Source organism: Rutilus rutilus (genome assembly GCF_951802725.1).
Source record: "Rutilus rutilus genome assembly, chromosome: 4".
Taxonomy (NCBI): domain Eukaryota; kingdom Metazoa; phylum Chordata; class Actinopteri; order Cypriniformes; family Leuciscidae; genus Rutilus; species Rutilus rutilus.
In genome coordinates, this window is record NC_140212.1 from 25482231 (window position 1) to 25502543 (window position 20313).

General features: G+C 38.8%; 1 protein-coding gene across 3 annotated transcripts; it reads left to right on the top strand.

Annotated features, from left to right (window-relative positions):
- The first annotated feature begins 746 nt into the window (after window positions 1-746).
- On the top strand, window positions 747-15954 carry LOC311288950 (uncharacterized protein). 3 transcript variants are annotated; one of them, XM_084406658.1, is made up of 4 exons: window positions 762-818; window positions 7330-7376; window positions 9705-9850; window positions 14362-15954. In XM_084406658.1, the coding sequence occupies exons 3-4, from the start codon at window positions 9766-9768 to the stop codon at window positions 15741-15743; spliced, it is 1467 nt and encodes a 488-aa protein (XP_084262784.1). In that variant the 5' UTR covers window positions 762-818; window positions 7330-7376; window positions 9705-9765; the 3' UTR covers window positions 15744-15954. The 3 variants fall into 3 exon arrangements, with proteins under 3 accessions (XP_084262785.1, XP_084262784.1, XP_084262786.1); XM_084406659.1 differs by lacking the exon at window positions 7330-7376 and having other exon boundaries at window positions 747-818; XM_084406660.1 differs by lacking the exons at window positions 762-818; window positions 7330-7376 and adding an exon at window positions 7397-7524.
- Window positions 15955-20313: the final 4359 nt, after the last annotated feature.

Here is a 20313-nt window from a genome sequence, read left to right on the forward strand (position 1 = left end):
GCGAATAGGGCTTTAGTCTAACATGATAATTCATACATACATGCATCACAGTATGTCCGGATTTTGATTCGTAAACAGTTGGACGTTTTACATAATGTTATATTAATATGAAACACAAACAAACAGATCCAACTCTGAAATTGCCGTTTATTATTGAGTCAACAAGAAATTACAAACAATGCGAAATCTACGTTAATTACAATGTTCTTTTACAGAACTTGGCATAACAGATAGCGGTTTTCTGCCTCCTGGATGCGCGCGCATCCGGTATTGTTTGTATACAAGAAACCCTTGTATTCATCAAAGAATCCTGAAAAAAAAAATATATAACTGTTTTCAACATTCATAATAATAAGAAATGTTTCTAGAGCATCAAATCTATAAGAATAATTTATGAAGGATCATGTGATGATTATGATTTAATGATTAATGAATTAATGTAATGATTTACATCACAGGAATAAATTGCATTTTAAAAATATATCCAAATAGAAAACAATTATTTTAACTTGTACAAATATTTCACAATATACTGTTTTTGCTGTACTTTGGATCAGTAACGTTAGTCCACAATAATCACAATAGTCCAAAGAATATATATATATATATAAATATATATATAATTTTATTTTTTATTCAACGTTAAAATGCTCCACACTCCATCTAAGTAGGTAGCGGAATATGCACAATAAGCTGGTTTGCCAACTGCCATACAACTTTAAAGATGAAGGACTTTTATTTTGGTCTGGTGATGTGACGTCACAAGGCTGCGCCGACTCGCCGAGACCCTGCGTCTGTTGTGATTCGGCTGAAGAAAGGTTGGTGTTTTTAAGAATTTAAATCGATAAGTCAAATTTACAGCTCTTTCTAACGATGTAAAATTAGTGCATTATTATTTAATGTACTATTGTATTGCTTTATCTTACGTTAATGAACGTTATTTTTGTGAGTAATTCGCATCCACACATGAGTACCAGAAAAGGTGCTTCTAATTTTGCTCCCTATGAATCCCCGTAATGTCGAGAGCACAATAATGTAATGCTCGAGCGCGGACTCACAAAACTGAACAGATGCCGTGCTCTCTTATGAACTGCTTCTCCTCTCGCTCAGATATTGCGCGTTCGCGCTCAAACTGTGCCTTGTGCACTCACGAATCTCTACGTGCTCTTGCACTTGAAAGCTTCTGAATTAAACTTTGTCAAAAGTTAGCAACCAATCAGATTAGATTTCCACGACTGACCGATGAAAATGCTACATGAATGTTAGCGGCTGAGTGAACAGCACCTGGAAATCTTTTGAGAATCAACATTTACACATTTATTTACAATTTGAAATTAACAATATTAATCTAATGTATCTTAGTATATATTTAAAGTAGGCTATTTGAAAAACATTATATATGCCTATACTTTCAGTATAAAATTGATCATGCAATGCGTTAAATTGGGAAAAGAGATAGATTAAATGAAGTAAATGTATAACAATAATTATAATATAAATGCTGTATAAAAATAAGAAACCATCAGTAAATGGATTTATAAGATTGGGATAGGTGTTTTTCGTGTAGGCCGATATTGTTATAATATGTTATTTCAACATTGATGATAAATTATCCAAACTTAATTTGAATGCTGTCACTGAGGTCAATACACACACAATATAATATAATTTAGCTGGTTTAAGCAATGAGGCAGGCAAAATAATTCAAGCCAAAACTGTAGTTGATGTCCATTGTCCACAGTAACTAAGTATCTAGCCTAGCTAGCTAATGTACATTCAATACTGAACCATGTCAATTTCAACTGTCCTCTGTGGTTTTTCAGGTGCCAAAATATATTAAGATTCTCAATTTATATAGTAAATGTATTTTGTTTTTTAACCCTCTGGGGTCGACAAACGCACCGGCGTGTTTTGCTGGATTTTTTTTCACACAGCAGAAAAATAGACTTAAAATGGTCATACAGATTTTAGAAATATGAAAAAATAAACTGTAAAATGTCTACTTTTTTTAAGTGTCCACATACAATCGAAACAAAACATTGCTTTTATAAAATAAAGAAAATAAACAGGGTGTGCTTTCTGCCTCTCCGTCTCTGTGAACTTTCTTCTGGAGCACATCTCTAAACTTAAACAAAACCTGTCAACGCCCACATCAGCTCGATAAAACTCAAGTTTAGTCAGATTCATGTACCTTACGTCGTCTTGCGACGCTGTGTGGAATAATGTAATAGTAATATAATCCTGGAAAAATGTACCTCAGAAGTGCTGGTTTCAGTTTCACTTTGAGTAGCAACGGATCCAGCTGAGGATTGTGAATAGTAAGTTCTTTATTCTCAAGGGCTTTGTTCTAATTGCGATTTAGTGTCTGTAAACCGCAAAAAGACTGTTTAAATACATTAGTCAAAAGTCTTGTGGACATATTTCAGAAACTTCTATTTTTAGTTTTTTCAATAACCATGCATAAACATTATTCTCTCAAAAATACAAACATGTTGTTCACATATTATGGTAGCCCTGTTTGTGCTGCATAGATTGTAATGACACCTTTGTGATTAATATGTTTATAAGCAACTGAAAAAAGCACAAATGTCAGGGCATGTCAAAACATCTCAAGGACCCCCAAAATACCTTATGGTTCGTTTCCACTGAACGGTACGGTACAGTACGGTTCGGGTCGGTAACCCATGAATCGGCTAGCGTTTCCACTGCCAACAGTACCCTTACTTGATAGGCGTGGTGTAGCCTATGCCGGAAAGAAGCGATCGACGTCATTTTCGCGCGAAGAAGAAAGCGACATAAACAACAATGGATGACATACAGCAGATCTTGTTCTTGCTTCTCGGCATGTTTGTCACAAGAAGCCAAGCGCCGACATTAGGCGTTTCTCAATAGCAAGTACGCAAAGTTCGGACTTGCCAAGTCCGACTCAGGAGAATGACTCCCGAGGACGCGAGTCTGGTAATTCTGCAAATGGAACAGCGCGTTCTTCAAAGTGTCACTCAGCTCGCTCTGCTACTCCGGTTATCTACATGTACATTTTAGGCAACAATAAAACGAAATATGTTATAAACACCACACTGCCTCTTTACGTTTTCATTTAAAGAAATCTTAAACATTATAGCCACACAAATGTGGTTCAGGCAACGCGTATTGATTATATTCACTGCATGTAACGTTAGCCTATTTACAACAACAACAACAACAACAAAATAATGTAACACAACCCTGCCTCTTTTCGTTTAAATTTTAAAAATATTAAACTTACTAATATGGTTCAGGCAATATGTGTATTTGTACTCTGATCATCTTCACTGTAATAAAATAAAAAATTACAAAACTAAACCCTGTCTCTTTTTGTTAAATTTCAGTTTTATCAATAATAGCCATTATAAAAGTATAAGTAAAAATTTCAAGAAGGTATACAATAAGAAATAAAGCAAACAATTCAGTCAAACATACAGAGTCAGCGCTCTAGTCTAACCTTACAACGGTAAAGTTAAATAGCTTAAATATATAAAGTTATGAAACTTCACTTAGCCCTCAGCCAAAACGATTGGCCAGGGAACAAATTATAGATTCACGAGACCAAATATCACCCGTTAGGTCTACACAAGACGAATTATATCTCATGTTTAACCACTACAGAGATGTCAGAGTCAGTGGCAAACGTCCGAATGACTAGCCGAGGAAAGGCTGTTCCAGACGGGGTACATGAGCGCAGAGCGACCGGTGATTGCCTGGATCTCACAACCTGGATCAAATTTTCATAAATCTTTATAAATAAACCACAGATTTGAGCTTTAAACAACTACATTCTTGCCTGAAAAACTCTTAAAATTACATTTCGTGACACAGTAACAGTAGTATTATATTTAAACTGTATAATTAAAAATGGCGCTTCTTATGTTGTCGCACGCGCAAGTGACGATTCTCTGTCAACCAATCAACGTCCTGCAGTGAGTCTAGCTCCACCCTTTAGTACTGTACCACTGTGCTAGGTACCCCAACGGAAGGGTACCCAAAAAGTGGTACTGTACGGTTCGGCATTTTGGTACCATTCACAACTTTTGAAAGTGGAAAAGGAAATAAATGCGTACCAGGTACGTACCGCTCAGTGGAAACGAGCCATTAGATCCCTAAGGGTTAAACAAGTTTATAAGTTGATGCTTCTTACAAACAGCAAACTTAAAATGTTTGAGTGTCTTCTATCAATCAAAGTAGCTTTAAACCACTCCTTCAAACTCATTTCATTAACTGGACTCCAGGTGTGCAAGCTACTGACTCCAATTAGCTTTAGTTGAAGTAATTCGTAATGGATTCACTTACTTTTTCCTCAAGCACTGTGAATGTTTAATGGGTGTGTTCAATAAGGACACAAGAAATTAGAATTGTTTGTGTTATCAGCTGAAGCACATTGTGTTTGTCTATTGTTGAGACTTAGATGAGGATAAGATCACATGTTATGGCAAATTACTGCAGAAAACCAGTTCGTTCCAAGGGGTTCACATATTTTTTCTTGCCACTGTTACATATCCAAGTCTCTGTATACCTATATACAGTCATTTTTAAAACTTTATCTACAGATTTAAAATATTATATGACATTATCTGTAATTATGTTAATCTAAACTAAATGTTTAATAATAATTGTTAACCTAAAATTGCTCACAAGTAATGGATTAGGGGTATAATAATTATATAAGTCATATAAAATAATGAAAAAAGAATCATTGCTAAAAGCAAGAGAATTTTTTGTATAAAAAAAAAAAAAAAAAAAACCTTTGAAGTGACCTTTAATTTTGGAACCAGACTAACAGAGGGAGTGACTTTACTGCGTCAGAGATGTTTCACTTTGCTTTCAACTGATTGGTTCAACTTCAGTTTGAGATCACTTACTCGGGACATAACCTGCCCCGGTACAGGTAAGCCGTGGAGCGCAAGTTACTGTGGCGATGAACACTGCTAAAAGCCAAGCCACTTTAATGGACCCTAAAACCCAGGGTTGATGCAAACTTAACTGAACCATTTTATCGGCCGATATGAGCCTGTTGCAGATATATTGGTATTGCCGTATATGATGCAGATGTGCCGTCGATATGAACTTTTGTTTACAGAACATATAACATGGATAAAATGCTTGTAAATTGTGTAACTACGTAGTTTGTCCAGCTCCATTGTTTGCTAATGACGACCCAGGTTACTGTAGTGACACCAGCCACTCCTTTCACTTCAGTAAAAGGAGGTCTCTTCAGACACGGTGTAAGATGCGCACACATTAGCTTCCACTCCACCGCTAGCAACTTACCGTTAAGACATTGCTTGTCTGCTGCTGCCTGAACAAGACAGCTGACGCGAGCGGCACGATGCGTCAAAAGACAGTGGAACCCATTATAATCTGTGATGTTGCAACAACGGCCGTGTCCGGTGTAGAAACACTGTTAAAGCCCATTCTGCCTATAACGCTACATTACACAGGGGCGTGATTCTTCCGGATAAATCCGGCTTTTTCGACCTGAAAATGATGCTCTCGTAAATCATGCAAATCCGCTTTTTTTTTTTTGCGGTCGCGCGCAAAGCACGGTTCGGATATTGGTAAACATAATGACCGCTCACCGCTGTCAACGTTTTTTGTGCCTCTGCTTCATGTCTTCATGTCACTCCGCAAGTAGTCCATTCATTTGTCATGATGGAACTTCATTCAAAGCAGAGCTCCACCAAAGAGCCTTGCACTCGTTGCGGAAGGTTATCTAAAGTGTGCTAAGAATTTTGGACTTGTGGGGCGAACTACTTATTTTCTTAGCTGAAGCCGACAACGGGACAAAATAAATGTAAAGAGAGACATAGCGGAGTTCCTATTTTCGTTTTGACAAGTATAATAAATTCTGTAGTCTACCCCTTACATGACCTGTCAAGTGACATTATTCTAAAACGCATTCACATAAAACTCCCCCGACATGGTTAGAAAATACTGCCTCTAGAGCCAGCTGCACTACGAGAAAATGTCATAGCATGATCAGAATAGCCGGAAGCCCTGAACCGCAACGGAAAAAAGAAAGAAAGAATCTAGCATTTCGAGATTAAAGTCGAAACATCATGTTTCGGTCATGGTAGGTGCACCGTATATGTTACGACCCTTGGCTCATGGGAAACAACAAAAACAAGGGACACACGAAAACCAAATTATAGGCTCAAAAGTAATGTTTATTTAATTACAAAATAAGGCAACACTAAATAATAAAATGAAAACAATTAAAGAAAATAACAGTGTTTCTGTATTCATCAGCAAGGTCAGTGTGTAAAGCAAGATGCAGGGTTGAAGTGTAATGCAGTGTTGAAGTAGAAATGTAAATGCAAATGAAAAAGGTAACAAAATACAACGCAACTCAAGTCCAAAAGCAAAGTTCAAAACCAAAGATTCCTTCTCTCCGGTCAATTGGTGATCTCTTAAGCCGCGTCTAAGGCACGAACACAGGTGTTTCCAGTTGACTGGCAATTGAGGTGATTAGTGGGCTCAGGTACCAACAGCAGAGGTCGTCACATATATTTTCCTGCTTTTTTGTCCTTTGCCAATCACACCTATGATTACAACATCAAGCAATATTCCAATCATTTATATAATTATAACACTTTATATAGGGCCATTTTGCAAAATGAGTAGTTTCACATTTAGTACATTTGACTGACTTATTTAAAATGGTATTTAAGTAAAAGTACTGTATATGTAATTAAACATGTTTTCATTATGGTATTATTACTTTTACTTTAGTAAAAGTACTTCCTCCACTGGAAGAGACTAGAGGAATTAAGACTAATAATAGAAGATAACAAGGTCAGTTACAAGATAACTTTTCAGTTACACTTTTGATATATTTGATATAAGTTATTTTTTATATAACGTGACTAAATAAAAAGACAAAGTCATTAGTGAAGATTATGCAACAGTAATATAGAATATAACATGCAATGCAAACTAGTTTGGTTACAGCTCAAATGTATCATTCTTATTCTATCATCCACCCTGCCTCCATTACATGTCTTTGTCACACAAGTGTTTGATCACCACATTTGAGTGATCATTGCAAAAAATGTTTATTTTCTGTTTGTGTATACTGTATTCTATATACAGTACCAGTCAAAAGTTTAGTGTGTCAAAACGTTTGACTGGTTCTGTACTATAATATACACATAAATAATATCGGCCGATATATCAATATCAGACTTTTTTTACTCCCTAATATCTGTATCGGCCCCCAAAAATCCATATCTTTAAATCATACCTTCATGGTATAGGCCTGTGGTGTTTTAATTCGTCTCTTTTGTCCCCTTTCAGTCACTTCTGTCCTGATTTCTTCGAAGGGAGGGTCACTCAGACCATAGGTGGGTAAATTAATGGGCTTTTTCAGATCTTTCTATGCAATGGATGAAATCCGATCCACACACTGTACGAACGCGACCAGAGACGATGGAAAAACACACAGAGAGCATCAGCTTTCGTGTCTGCTCTGTTAGAAATCAGAAATGCTTGGTACGTTTTTCATCTTCAAACCAAACTTGGGTCTTCAGCTGACAAAGCTTAAATCTGTCTGGCTAGCGCTTCCCATAATGTTTACACGTTAGGTCAATAGATGGAGAGTAGGCAGTCTTTTGTGGCTGTTCGAACGCATTCAACCACATGAGCGTTTACACTACGAAAGCAATAGTCTAATGCTGCGTTCACACCAAACGCGAATAGCGCGTCAAATTTGCGCCTGCCGCGTCTAGTTATACGCTTGACCACTTTGTGTTAATTCGCGCGTAAAATCAAAAGTTTGAAATGAAATTTACGCGTGTCACGCGCGTCAGAGGCGAAATCCGGAGGCGAAAGTATCGAAACCTGTTGGCGGCCATCTTTTTTAGATGTTTATCGAGCATTAGCAGTAGCATTAATCGAGAGAGTCACCGCTCGTATATGCTCTGGAGAGCAGAAACAGCTGCGTAGGGGACATCGTCGCTGTACTCGGGTCCACCAGACCCTCCGGAGGGTTTCAGGAGTTTCACAATTTGCTCCAGGAGGTAGGTTTGGTGGACCTAACGGTGAGGACGCTGACGAGGACAGCGTAGGCCGTATAAGCCTCGGCTTCGAGTGGTCGCTGCATGACGAGCCCGCGCTGTACAGCCCGGCGCGAGGTTCACCCTCGCCCGCACCTAATCTGTCATTTATTTTTGTTTTGATAATAAATGGAGCCAGCCTCCAAAAGTGAAACCTGTCCTGTGATTTTTTTTAAAAAAGTTTTTATACACTAAATTGTGTTTGTTGTCTTTACGTTAGATTAATAAAGTTTCATATAATCTAGAATAGATATGGAATAAATAGCATTCAATAAAAAATGAGTATCTCTCATATTGAAATCGAGTTTTTATGTGAAAGATTTGCTTTGTGCATTTTAGTCATATTACAAAATAATTTATTGAGGCCAAACATAAAATAACATCATAAACTGTCAGTTCACCACGTGACAGCAGCAAGCAGGCTCCTGATTGTTTAACGCGGCGCGAATTGACGCAGAAGTTCAGATTTTTCAACTCGGGCGGCAGACGCGAATTCGCGTCAAACGCGTGAATGCACAAATAGCACTAAATAAAATCATTCGCGCATAACGCGCTTAACGCGCTAGACGCTCATTTCGCGCTATTCGCGCGAACTTGACGCGCGAATGAGGCGTATTCGCGTCTACCGCGCCGTGCTCTACGCCTCATTCGCGCCGCAGGAATTTTTTACGCGCGAAACGCGTCTTTGCATTGACTTAACATTGAAATCACTCGCGCCTGACGCGCTATTCGCGTTCGGTGTGAACGCACCATAATGGGTTTTTGTCTACCTCTGGAAGTGGACAAGCTCAAAATGTTTTAGACCCCGTTTACACCTGTTTTTAGTGTTGTCTACTTGTGATCCGATTGACAAAAATGCATCTTAATACTAGGTGTAAACAGAGCCAAAGTCTTTCCAGATCACAGGGCTCAAGTCCAAGTCAAGTGGTAAGTCTTAGTTGTGAAAGTCGAATCGGAAGTAGTCAAATTTGGGACTCCAAGTCAAGTCCAAACTGCTTTTCCATTGTTGGGCCAAACAGTTCTGAGAACAGTTGGGAATGGTTCCAGTTATATTTCCACTTGAGCTTCTGGAAAATGAAACCATATCTATACCGGATTGGCACAGAATGGAACGATTGAGCAATGAGAGCGGCTTGGCTCGACAGAGGAAGAGCGGCTCAAGTCATGTGACTCGAGTCCACAAGCCTGTCAATTAGTGATGAAACTGAGCTTTTTGAAACTCCACATCAAATGAACTAAATAAGGCTTTGCAAAATGATTCAGTGATTTGAAGTGCCGATTCATCACATGCTGACGACGCATTTTGGTAAATGTAGTTGATTATGAAACGAGAACACAAACAATGACAACTTTTATTAACCAGTTGCAAATGTTATGAAATCTACAAATCATTAAATACAACAAAATGTAAAGTGTCTGTATAGCTTTTCATTTATTTAATAATTCCTAATGCTAGTTTTGATTTTGTTTTGGCTTATCAGGCCATTTAAAGCCATTCCCTCTGACTGTCTCTCTTACCAGTGCACTGACTACTGAACTAAGGAGCTGAATGAGACATACCCAGATATTCAGTTTGGATTTATTTTTCTTTCTGTTAATTATTCTCATCTTAAACAGGACAAACACACAGAAAAACCCTTGGTGAAGCAGCTGAGATCCACGCTACACTATTATAAAGATGGCATTTATTAAAGAAGAGAGTGAAGATGTGAAGATTGAAGAAACATTCAGAGTGAAACAAGAAGATACTGAGGAACAAACAGGTTGGTTTCATTCTCAAGGCAGAACTCATTCAATTTTCCTCTGTCATTTTCCAGCTCTACAGAAATGAATATGTTTGGACAAAAGTCATTTATGTGTCGTAATTTTGTGTGGATTTATTAAACATGGAGAGGGTCGCTCAAAGTTGGGCATCCATTATTATGTCATGTTACACATTAAATTAAGAAAAATAATATGAATGTAGCCTAAAAAATAATTAACACAATACCAAAGTCAAGGAAATTCTGTTCACTCTGCGGCCATATTTGCCACACCTTCGCTTATATCGGGTATCCAAGACTAAGACTAATAATTTCATCCACGACTTTAAGCAGCAGGTCGCAGGCATTCATCTTCTTCAAAATACTGTTTTTTTTGTATAAGGCATCAAGCATGGTTGCAACTATGTAAAGTGGTTTGCATTTCACACCACTGAAACAATCACTGACTGCTTTCAGCAAGATTTCTTTGGCTGTCTGTACACCTCTGTACAAGACTGCTTTTGCCAAGCAGCTGTGTTAGTGCCATAACAGCGGGAATTACACCAGGTGCAGAGGCCGCTGCAGAACTGATTTCTCTGGTCAGCTGCTCAAAGGGTGCAAGTAGTGTGATCATATTTTCAAGACTTCCCTATTGATTTGCTGTAAAAAAGATGCAGGAAGTTCAAATTCAGCAGCATATGCACCTAGTGCCCTCTTATGCTCAACCAAGCTTTCCATCATGTAAAATGTTGAATTCCACCTAATTGCAAAATCTTGTTGCAAACGTTTTATTGGCATCCCAAGCTCCTTCTGTATACCTTGTAGGCAACTGCATGCAAGTTGTGAGTGCTTGAAATGTCCCACCATTCTCTTTCCCAAGGTCACAACATCAGCAATGCTGCGCTGCGAAAGGACACCTATGTGTGTGCTATGCATGGTAAACTTGGAACTCCAATCTTCTCCGTCGCTTTGGTCATGTTGTGTGCATTGTCTTTTAGTACTACGTGCACCTACTCTTTGGGGATTTTCCTCTTCTCAATCATCCCTTCAAATGCAGATGCAATCAATGCATCTGTGTGAGAGCCCAGACCCTCTTGTGTTTATAGAATCGCCTTTTCAAGGATAAAATTCTGGTCAATCCACTGGCCAGTGAGGCTCAACATACTGATAGGGCTTACACTCGATGTCCAGATATCAGTTGTAAAGCTCACAAAAGTGACATCAGCGAGGAGCTTCTCTAAGTGGGAATACACGACACTATACAGCAGGGCCGGAGTGGGGCCACTTTTCAGCCCGGGAGTTTCAGGCCCAAGACCGGCCCTCTTTTTCCATGGTGGAATTCCAAATTAGCACTTTTTCCCAAATTGAAGCAACAGTTCAGCTCTTACTATTGTGTAGTTTTTATTAATACTATGGTTCAACAAATAATGTAAAGGTTAAATAATAATTCACTTAAGCTGAGAAGTTAACAAAAAATATTCCACTATTCCACAAGGATAGGTTGATAAATTAACAAAAGCAGAAAGAAAGAAAGCATTTGAAATGTCTTCCACAAAGAGGCATATTGAACTAATGTTTACAGTTTTATTTGTATTCAAAAATAATGCTTTTTTTAATCAAAAAACGTGATACCTACTCTCAGATAAATGAGGCCTATGATTAATCAATGCAAATAGAAATATAAAACCAGTCCTAATTGAAAGAAAACAAGTTGACAAAAAGATTGAATCCAATATTGGGTGATAATATAGTATACTGAGAGATTTATAAGCTATTTTTTGTAGGCCGGTCATTTTTGACCGGGAACACCACAAGTGTGTCTATGTGCCATTTTGTACAAAATAAAAGTTTTTCAAAACAAATTTTCTGGTGAAAAATTAAAGTAGACTAGTGTGATCAACAGTGCCAATTTTTTCATATTTTATGTAATATTTACAAATTTGTTGAAGATTGAATCCAATATTGGGTGATTATATAGCATAAGTGATTTTTAAGCTATTTTTTGTAGGCCGATCACTTTTGACCAGGAACACGAAAGGTGTTATAGGGTTTTGAACACAACCTGAGGGTTAAATAACTTTAATTCATATTATTTACTCTGGTATCCTCTCTACCTGTCCCTGTAATCATCATGGCCTCCTCATTTTCAGCGGAAGACTGGCTTATCTGCTGCACAGAAGCTACAAAAAAATAATTAAGAGGTCATTTTACTGCATACACAGATCAAGCTTGAGTTTTGTTATCAATATTAAATTGCATAATATTTGCAAAGTCTATGAATCGCCATGTATTGGGTGATACAAAAAGGCTAATATTTTAATTAAATTGTATATTTTGCGTGAAGCGGCCCACCGGGAATTCTCCCGATTACCCACCCTGGGCCTGCTATACAGTTCAGGTAAGGCCACATCTGAGTAGTGACAACTAGGCGCAGCATACTGTGGCTCTAAGTAATTAATCAGTTGGCGGCATCCTTCATCTTCCACATTGCTAAAAGGTTGATTATCTAGAGCAATCATTTCATTATATTTCGGTTCACAGCTTTTACCTTTGGGCTGTTGTTGCTAAATCTGTTTGCCTTTTCAAATGATTGATTTGTTGTGCTTCTGACGAGTTGTCGTTGGCGTGTTTTTTTTTTTTTTTTTTTTTTTTTTTTTTTTTTTTTATGAATAGGTCAGATTCTGATTTTAGATTTGTTGAGTGTGGATTGGCTCCTCCTTGCAAGACGGATGCCTTGCTGCAAATAGCAACTTTGTAATCAGTCTGACTTATTGTACAGTATGTCCACCATTATCTTTCCCAAGGCCACAACGTCGGCAATGCTGTGCTGCGATAGGGCACCTTCATTCACTGCCAGATGCAGCATATGTGCAAAACATGGAACTTGGAACTCCAGAACTCTGACACTCTTTACAAAAACATGCGAGTTGACGCCTACACATAATCAACACTATTTGTATCGGCAAGGCATATTGGCATAATTTTTCCTTGTCGGGCTGATAAATTCTTTATATGCCATTATCGGCTGATTCTGATGTTGTGCCGATAATATTGTGCATCCCTAGTTGACAGGTAGGTAAGACATCCTATCGTAGCTCTAGTATCTAAGTCCTACGCCTTCCATAGACAATATAAATACATTTAGAGCAGTTAACTAAATGATTGCTATCAGGATATGAAGAGACTTTCAACCAGCATAACACATTTTTTTTATTTAAGCAAATCACCTACCCTGCCTTTAAGCCCTCCAGTGCTCCAACTTGAGCTTATTTGTTGACCCTGCAACTTTTTTAAGGTGGAAGAAGGCTGTTCTACAAACATTAGAAATCATAGGACAAATTACTGTGAACACAACATTTGGGTTCTTAACTGTAGAAAACCACATAACAGTAAATCCATCAAGATCTAGAATCTTTTGTGCAGAGGTTTTTGATCCAATAACTAATGATTCTGTTTTGCCAGAATTTAATAGAAGAAATTAATTTACCATCCCATCTCTTATAACATTAATATACTCTGCTACAAATTAACTTGCCATCCCATCTTTTATAACATTAATACACTCTGCTACAGAGTTATGTTTTGTCAGGTTGTATATAACTGTATATAACTCAGGAAATATAAAACTGAGTATTCATCTGCTTAACATAGTGAAGTCTAATGATGTCGCTCAGAGGAAACATGCAAGGAGAAAAGCAGAGGACTTAGTCATTTTGGACACCAATACTTGTGTTTGATGAGCTAGCTCTTCATTTACAGAAGCTAAGTTGTAGTGTTTGGATAGATGGGACCTGAACCATGCTGATGCTTGTCCACAAATGTCAACATAATTCTCAAGCTGCCCAAGAGAATGATGTGGTCTGTTGTGAATGTAACTTTATTCTGCATGAGTGATTATAGTTGAGGACAATATTTTTCTAATATTGTTGACATGAATGTCAGATATGAGATTGGTCTTTAATTAATCAGTTCAGACGAGTGTGTGTGTGTTTCTCTTTATTTTGATGATCCCCTTTGAACATTCTGTTGACTGTAACGTTGCACCTATGTATTAGTAGACTGTCTACTTAATATCTGCTAACCCTTTATTTTGATAGTCCCTCAAACATTTTACTGACTATAAGTAACTTTGTAAGTACATGTCAAGTTATTGTAACCGTATTAATACTCAGGGTTAGTAAACCTGTAGGTGTATCTTTACCTATAGTCTTTACTTGTAGTTTTTACCTATCTTTACTTGTAGTTTACAACAGAATGTGTAAAAAGAGACCATCAAAATTTAACCGTTTTTTAAAGGGTTTGATAACTGCCAGTTTTAAAGTTTTTGGACAAGTCCTAAACAAAGCAAATATTTGACAATATTAACGAGGAGCAGAGAAACGATTCTTTCAGTTTCTTAGCAGTTATGGGATCTAATATACACGTTTTTGGTTTTGATGCTTTTTTGTTGGTTTTGATGCCTTGCGTGTCTAAATGTTTGTTGCTTTATGCCATTAAATGGAGGTTAACTTTTATTTCTCTTTTTCGCTTAGACCTGATGCCACTGAAAGAGGAGCGTGAAGACCTGAATGAAATAGAAGAGAAAGATCCGTACCAGAAACATCATGCTTTACCTCGAGAAAAATCATTTAATTGCTCACAGACTGACAAGACTTCCTTGCAAAAAACAGCTCTGAAGACAGTAACTGGAAGTTATTTCACCTGCTTTCAGTGTGGAAAGAGTTTCGCGCAAAAAGGAAACCTTAAGAAACACATGAGAATTCATAGTGGAGAGAAGCCTTATACCTGCAGACAGTGTGGAAAGAGTTTCACGGCAGCACTAAACCTTAAGTATCACATGAACAGTCATAGTGGAGAAAAGCCATTCAGATGTGATCAGTGTGGAAAGAGATTCACACGTAAAGTACACTTTAAAAACCACATGAAGATTCACTCGAGAGAGAACTGTTTTGTATGTCATCAGTGTGGAAAGAGTTTCCCTGAAAAAGGAAACCTTAAAATCCACATGAGACTTCATACTGGAGAGAAGCCTTACACATGCACTCAGTGCGGAAAGAGTTTCACATATAAAAAATCCCTTGATGCCCACATGAGAAATCACACTGGAGAGAACCCTTTCACTTGCCAGCTGTGTGGAAAGAGCTTCACTCAAAAAGGAAACCTTAAAATCCACATGGAAATACACACTGGCGAGAGCTCTTACACCTGCCAACAGTGTGGAAAGAGCTTCACTCAAAAAGGAACCCTTAACAGGCACATGAGAGTTCACACTGGCGAGAGCTCTTACACTTGCCAACAATGTGGAAAGAGCTTCACTCAAAAAGGAAACCTTAAAATCCACATGAGACTTCACACTGGAGCGAGCTCTTACACCTGCCAACAGTGTGGAAAGAGTTTCACTCAAAAAGGAAACCTTAAAATCCACATGGGAATACACACCGGAGAAAGCTCTTTCACCTGCCAACAGTGTGGAAAGAGCTTCACTCAAAAAGGAAACCTTAAACTCCACATGAGACTTCACACTGGAGAGAAGCTTTACACATGCCCTCAGTGTGGAAAGAGTTTCACATATAAAAAATCCCTTGATTCCCACATGAGAAATCACACTGGAGAGAAGCCTTTCACCTGCCAACTGTGTGGAAAGAGCTTCTCTCAAAAATGTAACCTTAAAATCCACATGGGAATTCACACTGGAGAGAGCTCTTACACCTGCCATCAGTGTGGAAAGAGTTTCACTCAAAAAGGAACCCTTAACAGGCACTTGGGTATTCACACGGGAGAGAGCTCTTTCACCTGCCAAAAGTGTGGAAAGAGTTTCAATCAAAAAGGAAACCTTAAAACACATGAGAATTCACACTGTAGAGAAGTGTTATACCTGCATAATTCTCCTGTTATCACTGTAAAGCTGCTTTGAAACCATCTGTATTGTATAAAGTGCTATATAAATAAAGGTGATTTGATTGTGTGGAAAGTTTCACTGCAGAACTAAAACTTGTGTATCAAATGAACTGTCACTGATGAAAAGCCGTTAAGTGTAACTTTGCCAGTTTTCAACCCGCTTTGTATTGTTACAATATTGGTAGTACTTGTAAATAAACATTTTTTACCCATTCGCTGTATTACCTGAACTGAGAAATTCACGTTTATTTGTCAACAAAAGTCTGGGCTTTTGTGAAAACTATAGATTATACTTCCACATTCTTTTATCCCCCACCCATGGACAGTCAAATCAACATATTCAGTGATAAACCTACCCTTAAATAACTGTTCTATGTCTACAACGCGCTGGATGCTTCACTGGAAACCTAAAGTCACTCACTTACGCTATACATTTACTCTTTGAATTCTTGCACCCGGGAACAAAAAAGTGTTAACACAATCATGACTAAGCATTTGCTATTTGACTCTGTTAAGCGCATCCATAGCAGACTGGTGGGAGTTGCCTTGGGCGACAACATGCTCATTGCATTATAGCTATTGAAGTTTTCATACCCATTTGGTATGTTTTCTCTAGTCAGGTAGCAATTATTTAAACATTTTTGCCTTTCTACTGTATAGGCAGGTGTAGTGGAAAACGTATTTCTTAGCATTTATTTTTGTTTTGTACTATATACGATTTGTGTCTCTATATGGAGTCTTATGTGGAAATTTACTGGCAGGCTCTGATAAGAAGTTACAACAACTTGTTTTTGTGTCTGTGGACACAGCTGCACATCCTTGAAACTATTTTGCTGATTTTCAAAATTGTGAGTGTCAAGCCTAGCTCTTTTGGGGCTGAAAAGCAATCCTGCAGTGCTGAAAAGCCTCTCACAGGCAGCCAACGCAGGAAGAGGTGTATTAGTCTTGATAGAGAGGCTGCAAATAGCAGGGAACGTGAGCAGAGACTCCCTGGTGTCTGAAACACAGGCCAGATATCCATCCAACTCTGCTGGCTTCATGTGTTGTTGGTTTCAAAGAGACGAAAAAATCTTCATCATCAGATGAACTGTTATATATATATATATATATATATATATATATACATATATACACTCACCTAAAGGATTATTAGGAACACCTGTTCAATGTCTCATTAATGCAATTATCTAATCAACCAATCACATGGCAGTTGCTTCAATGCATTTAGGGGTGTGGTCCTGGTCAAGACAATCTCCTGAACTCCAAACTGAATGTCAGAATGGAAAAGAAAGGTGATTTAAGCAATTTTGAGTGTGGCATGGTTGTTGGTGCCAGACGGGCCGGTCTGAGTATTTCACAATCTGCTCAGTTACTGGGATTTTCACGCACAACCATTTCTAGGGTTTACAAAGAATGGTGTGAAAAGGGAAAAACATCCAGTATGCGGCAGTCCTGTGGGCGAAAATGCCTTGTTGATGCTAGAGGTCAGAGGAGAATGGGCCGACTGATTCAAGCTGATAGAAGAGCAACTTTGACTGAAATAACCACTCGTTACAACCGAGGTATGCAGCAAAGCATTTGTGAATGAATGAATGAGGCATTTATATAGCGCTTTCATATGTACTACTGTACATCCAAAGCGCTTTACAATCATATCAGGGAATCTCTCCTCAACCCCCACCAGTGTGCAGCATCCACTTGGATGATGCGACGGCAGCCACAGTACAATGGCGCCAGTGCGCTCACCACACACCAGCTACAGGTGGAGAGGAGAGAGAGTGATAGAGCCAATTCAATGTAATTGAACCTTGAAGCCACAACACGCACAACCTTGAGGCGGATGGGCTACAACAGCAAAAGACCCCACCGGGTACCACTCATCTCCACTACAAATAGGAAAAAGAGGCTACAATTTGCACGAGCTCACCAAAATTGGACAGTTGAAGACTGGAAAAATGTTGCCTGGTCTGATGAGTCTCGATTTCTGTTGAGACATTCAGATGGTAGAGTCAGAATTTGGTGTAAACAGAATGAGAACATGGATCCATCATGCCTTGTTACCACTCTTCAGGCTGGTGGTGGTGGTGTAATGGTGTGGGGGATGTTTTCTTGGCACACTTTAGGCCCCTTAGTGCCAATTGGGCATCGTTTAAATGCCACGGCCTACCTGAGCATTGTTTCTGACCATGTCCATCCCTTTATGACCCCCATGTACCCATCCTCTGATGGCTACTTCCAGCAAGATAATGCACCATGTCACACAGCTCGAATCATTTCAAATTGGTTTCTTGAACATGACAATGAGTTCACTGTACTAAAATGGCCCCCACAGTCACCAGATCTCAACCCAATAGAGCATCTTTGGGATGTGGTGGAACGGGAGCTTCGTGCCCTGGATGTGCATCCCACAAATCTCCATCAACTGCAAGATGCTATCCTATCAATATGGGCCAACATTTCTAAAGAAAGCTTTCAGCACCTTGTTGAATCAATGCCACGTAGAATTAAGGCAGTTCTGAAGGCGAAAGGGGGTCAAACACAGTATTAGTATGGTGTTCCTAATAATCCTTTAGGTGAGTGTGTATATATATATATATATATATATATATATATATATATATATATATATATATATAAAATGACATCTAAACGTATGAAAGTATCGTTTCAAAGACGGGAGGACAGCACCTCTAGCCACCACTGCTGTGTGCCGCAGTGTACATCATCTGCTAAATTTAACACTTTTCTAAGTTTCCACACGTTTCCTAAAGACAAGGAAATACAGAAGAGGTGGGTAGTTAATATAAGACGAGACCATTTTACAGTTACAAACCAGACAAGAGTGTGTAGCCGACATTTCCAAAGTACAGACCTGGTCGAGCCACAAACGCCGGCCGCCCGCTGACGTCTGAAGAATGGAACTGTCCCGTTGCTTTTTCATTGGAACAACTTCAGTCTTCCAGCCCCACGGACCGGACCAGCGACCAAACTCAGACACATTGCATACCGAAGCCCCCTCTATGGATGTGGAATATTCGGACCACGACTACTGCTCCAGTGCTGAGCCTGCTGCCCTGGATTTGTCCCTGGACCACAATGAAGATCAAATAGCGAGGCTGCAAAAACTAATTGAGGAGATAACCATCAGCACCAAGTTCTGTTTGGAGCGGTTTGCTGCCTCCGATGATGACATTAGGTTTTACACAAGGTAAGCTGACTCAGAAGTTCCATGAACATTCATTAACACATTAATTTCACCTCACCTCACCAGACATGTACTGCAGCAGTGACCAACAGTAAGCACATGCGCAAATTGCGCATGCCAATCCCTCTCGCCTACAGCAAGTCCAAAAGGACATAATATGTTACACACTGATAAGTGTAGTATTCTGTAAACGCTGGCATTAGTCTTTTTATTCTATCTCCTAATATAATGTTGTATTAATGGGAATTACGACTAGGATGCTAATAAATCTGCAATTTAAAACTATCTATGGGCACTTAACATACCATCAAATAAAATATGGGTTACACTTTATTTTATTGTGTCCCTGTTACAGTGTAATTTTGCACAAGTACTGAGTAATATTAATGAACTACATGTACTTACTGTGGGGTTAGGTGCATGTAATTATGCATAATTTATAGTTATTACTATAATAAATACATGCAACATCTGTAAATTTAGTAACATTAAAATAAAGTGTTACTGAAATACTGTATGTCCCACAGGTTTGCGACTCATGCCCACGTGATGGCCTTTTGGAGGCAGATAGAGCCAGCAACAGGCAAGATCGTGCGTGTGACAAGAGCACGGACTGCAGCCAGGACAGATGAGGTCCCTCATGCTGTCAGTGCAACGGTACTCTGAAACATTGCAACGGTGTATTCTGAAACATTTAATATGATTAATATATATTTTTGTTTTACAATCAAACTTTCTGTGCCAGTTATGGTGTTTGTCTAATAGTAATAAAATATTTTCTTCTTTTCAGTCTCTTCAACCCATTGATGAGTTTTTTCTGTTTATGACATATCTGTCATTGGGTCTGGTGCAGAAGGATCTGGCCCACAGATTCAGAATCCACCAATCAACTGTAAGCCGCATAATCAACACATGGGCTAACTTTCTCTACACTGTGCTTGGAGCTGTTGGCATTTGGATGGATGAGGAGACTGTCAAAGCTCACATGCCAGATGTTTTTCAGTCTTACTCAGATACACAAGTGATTTTGGATTGTACTGAACTGCGCTGCCAAACACCACACTCTCTTCTCCTTCAGAGCGAGGTATTCTCCAACTACAAATCTCACTGCACTTTCAAAGGGTTGATTGGGATGGCTCCTCACGGTGCTGTCACCTTTGTGTCATCTCTCTATGAAGGAGCCATCAGTGATAGAGAGATTCTAATGCAGTCTGGTATTGTGTCTCTTCTTAAACCAACAATGGCTGTAATGGTGGATAAGGGTTTCCTTGTGGAAAACTGTGTGCCCTGCAAAGTCCACATACCTACCTTCCTGTCAAAGAGAGCACAACTGTCTGAGCGAGAGGTCAGGAAAACACATTCTATTGCAAGACTCAGGGTC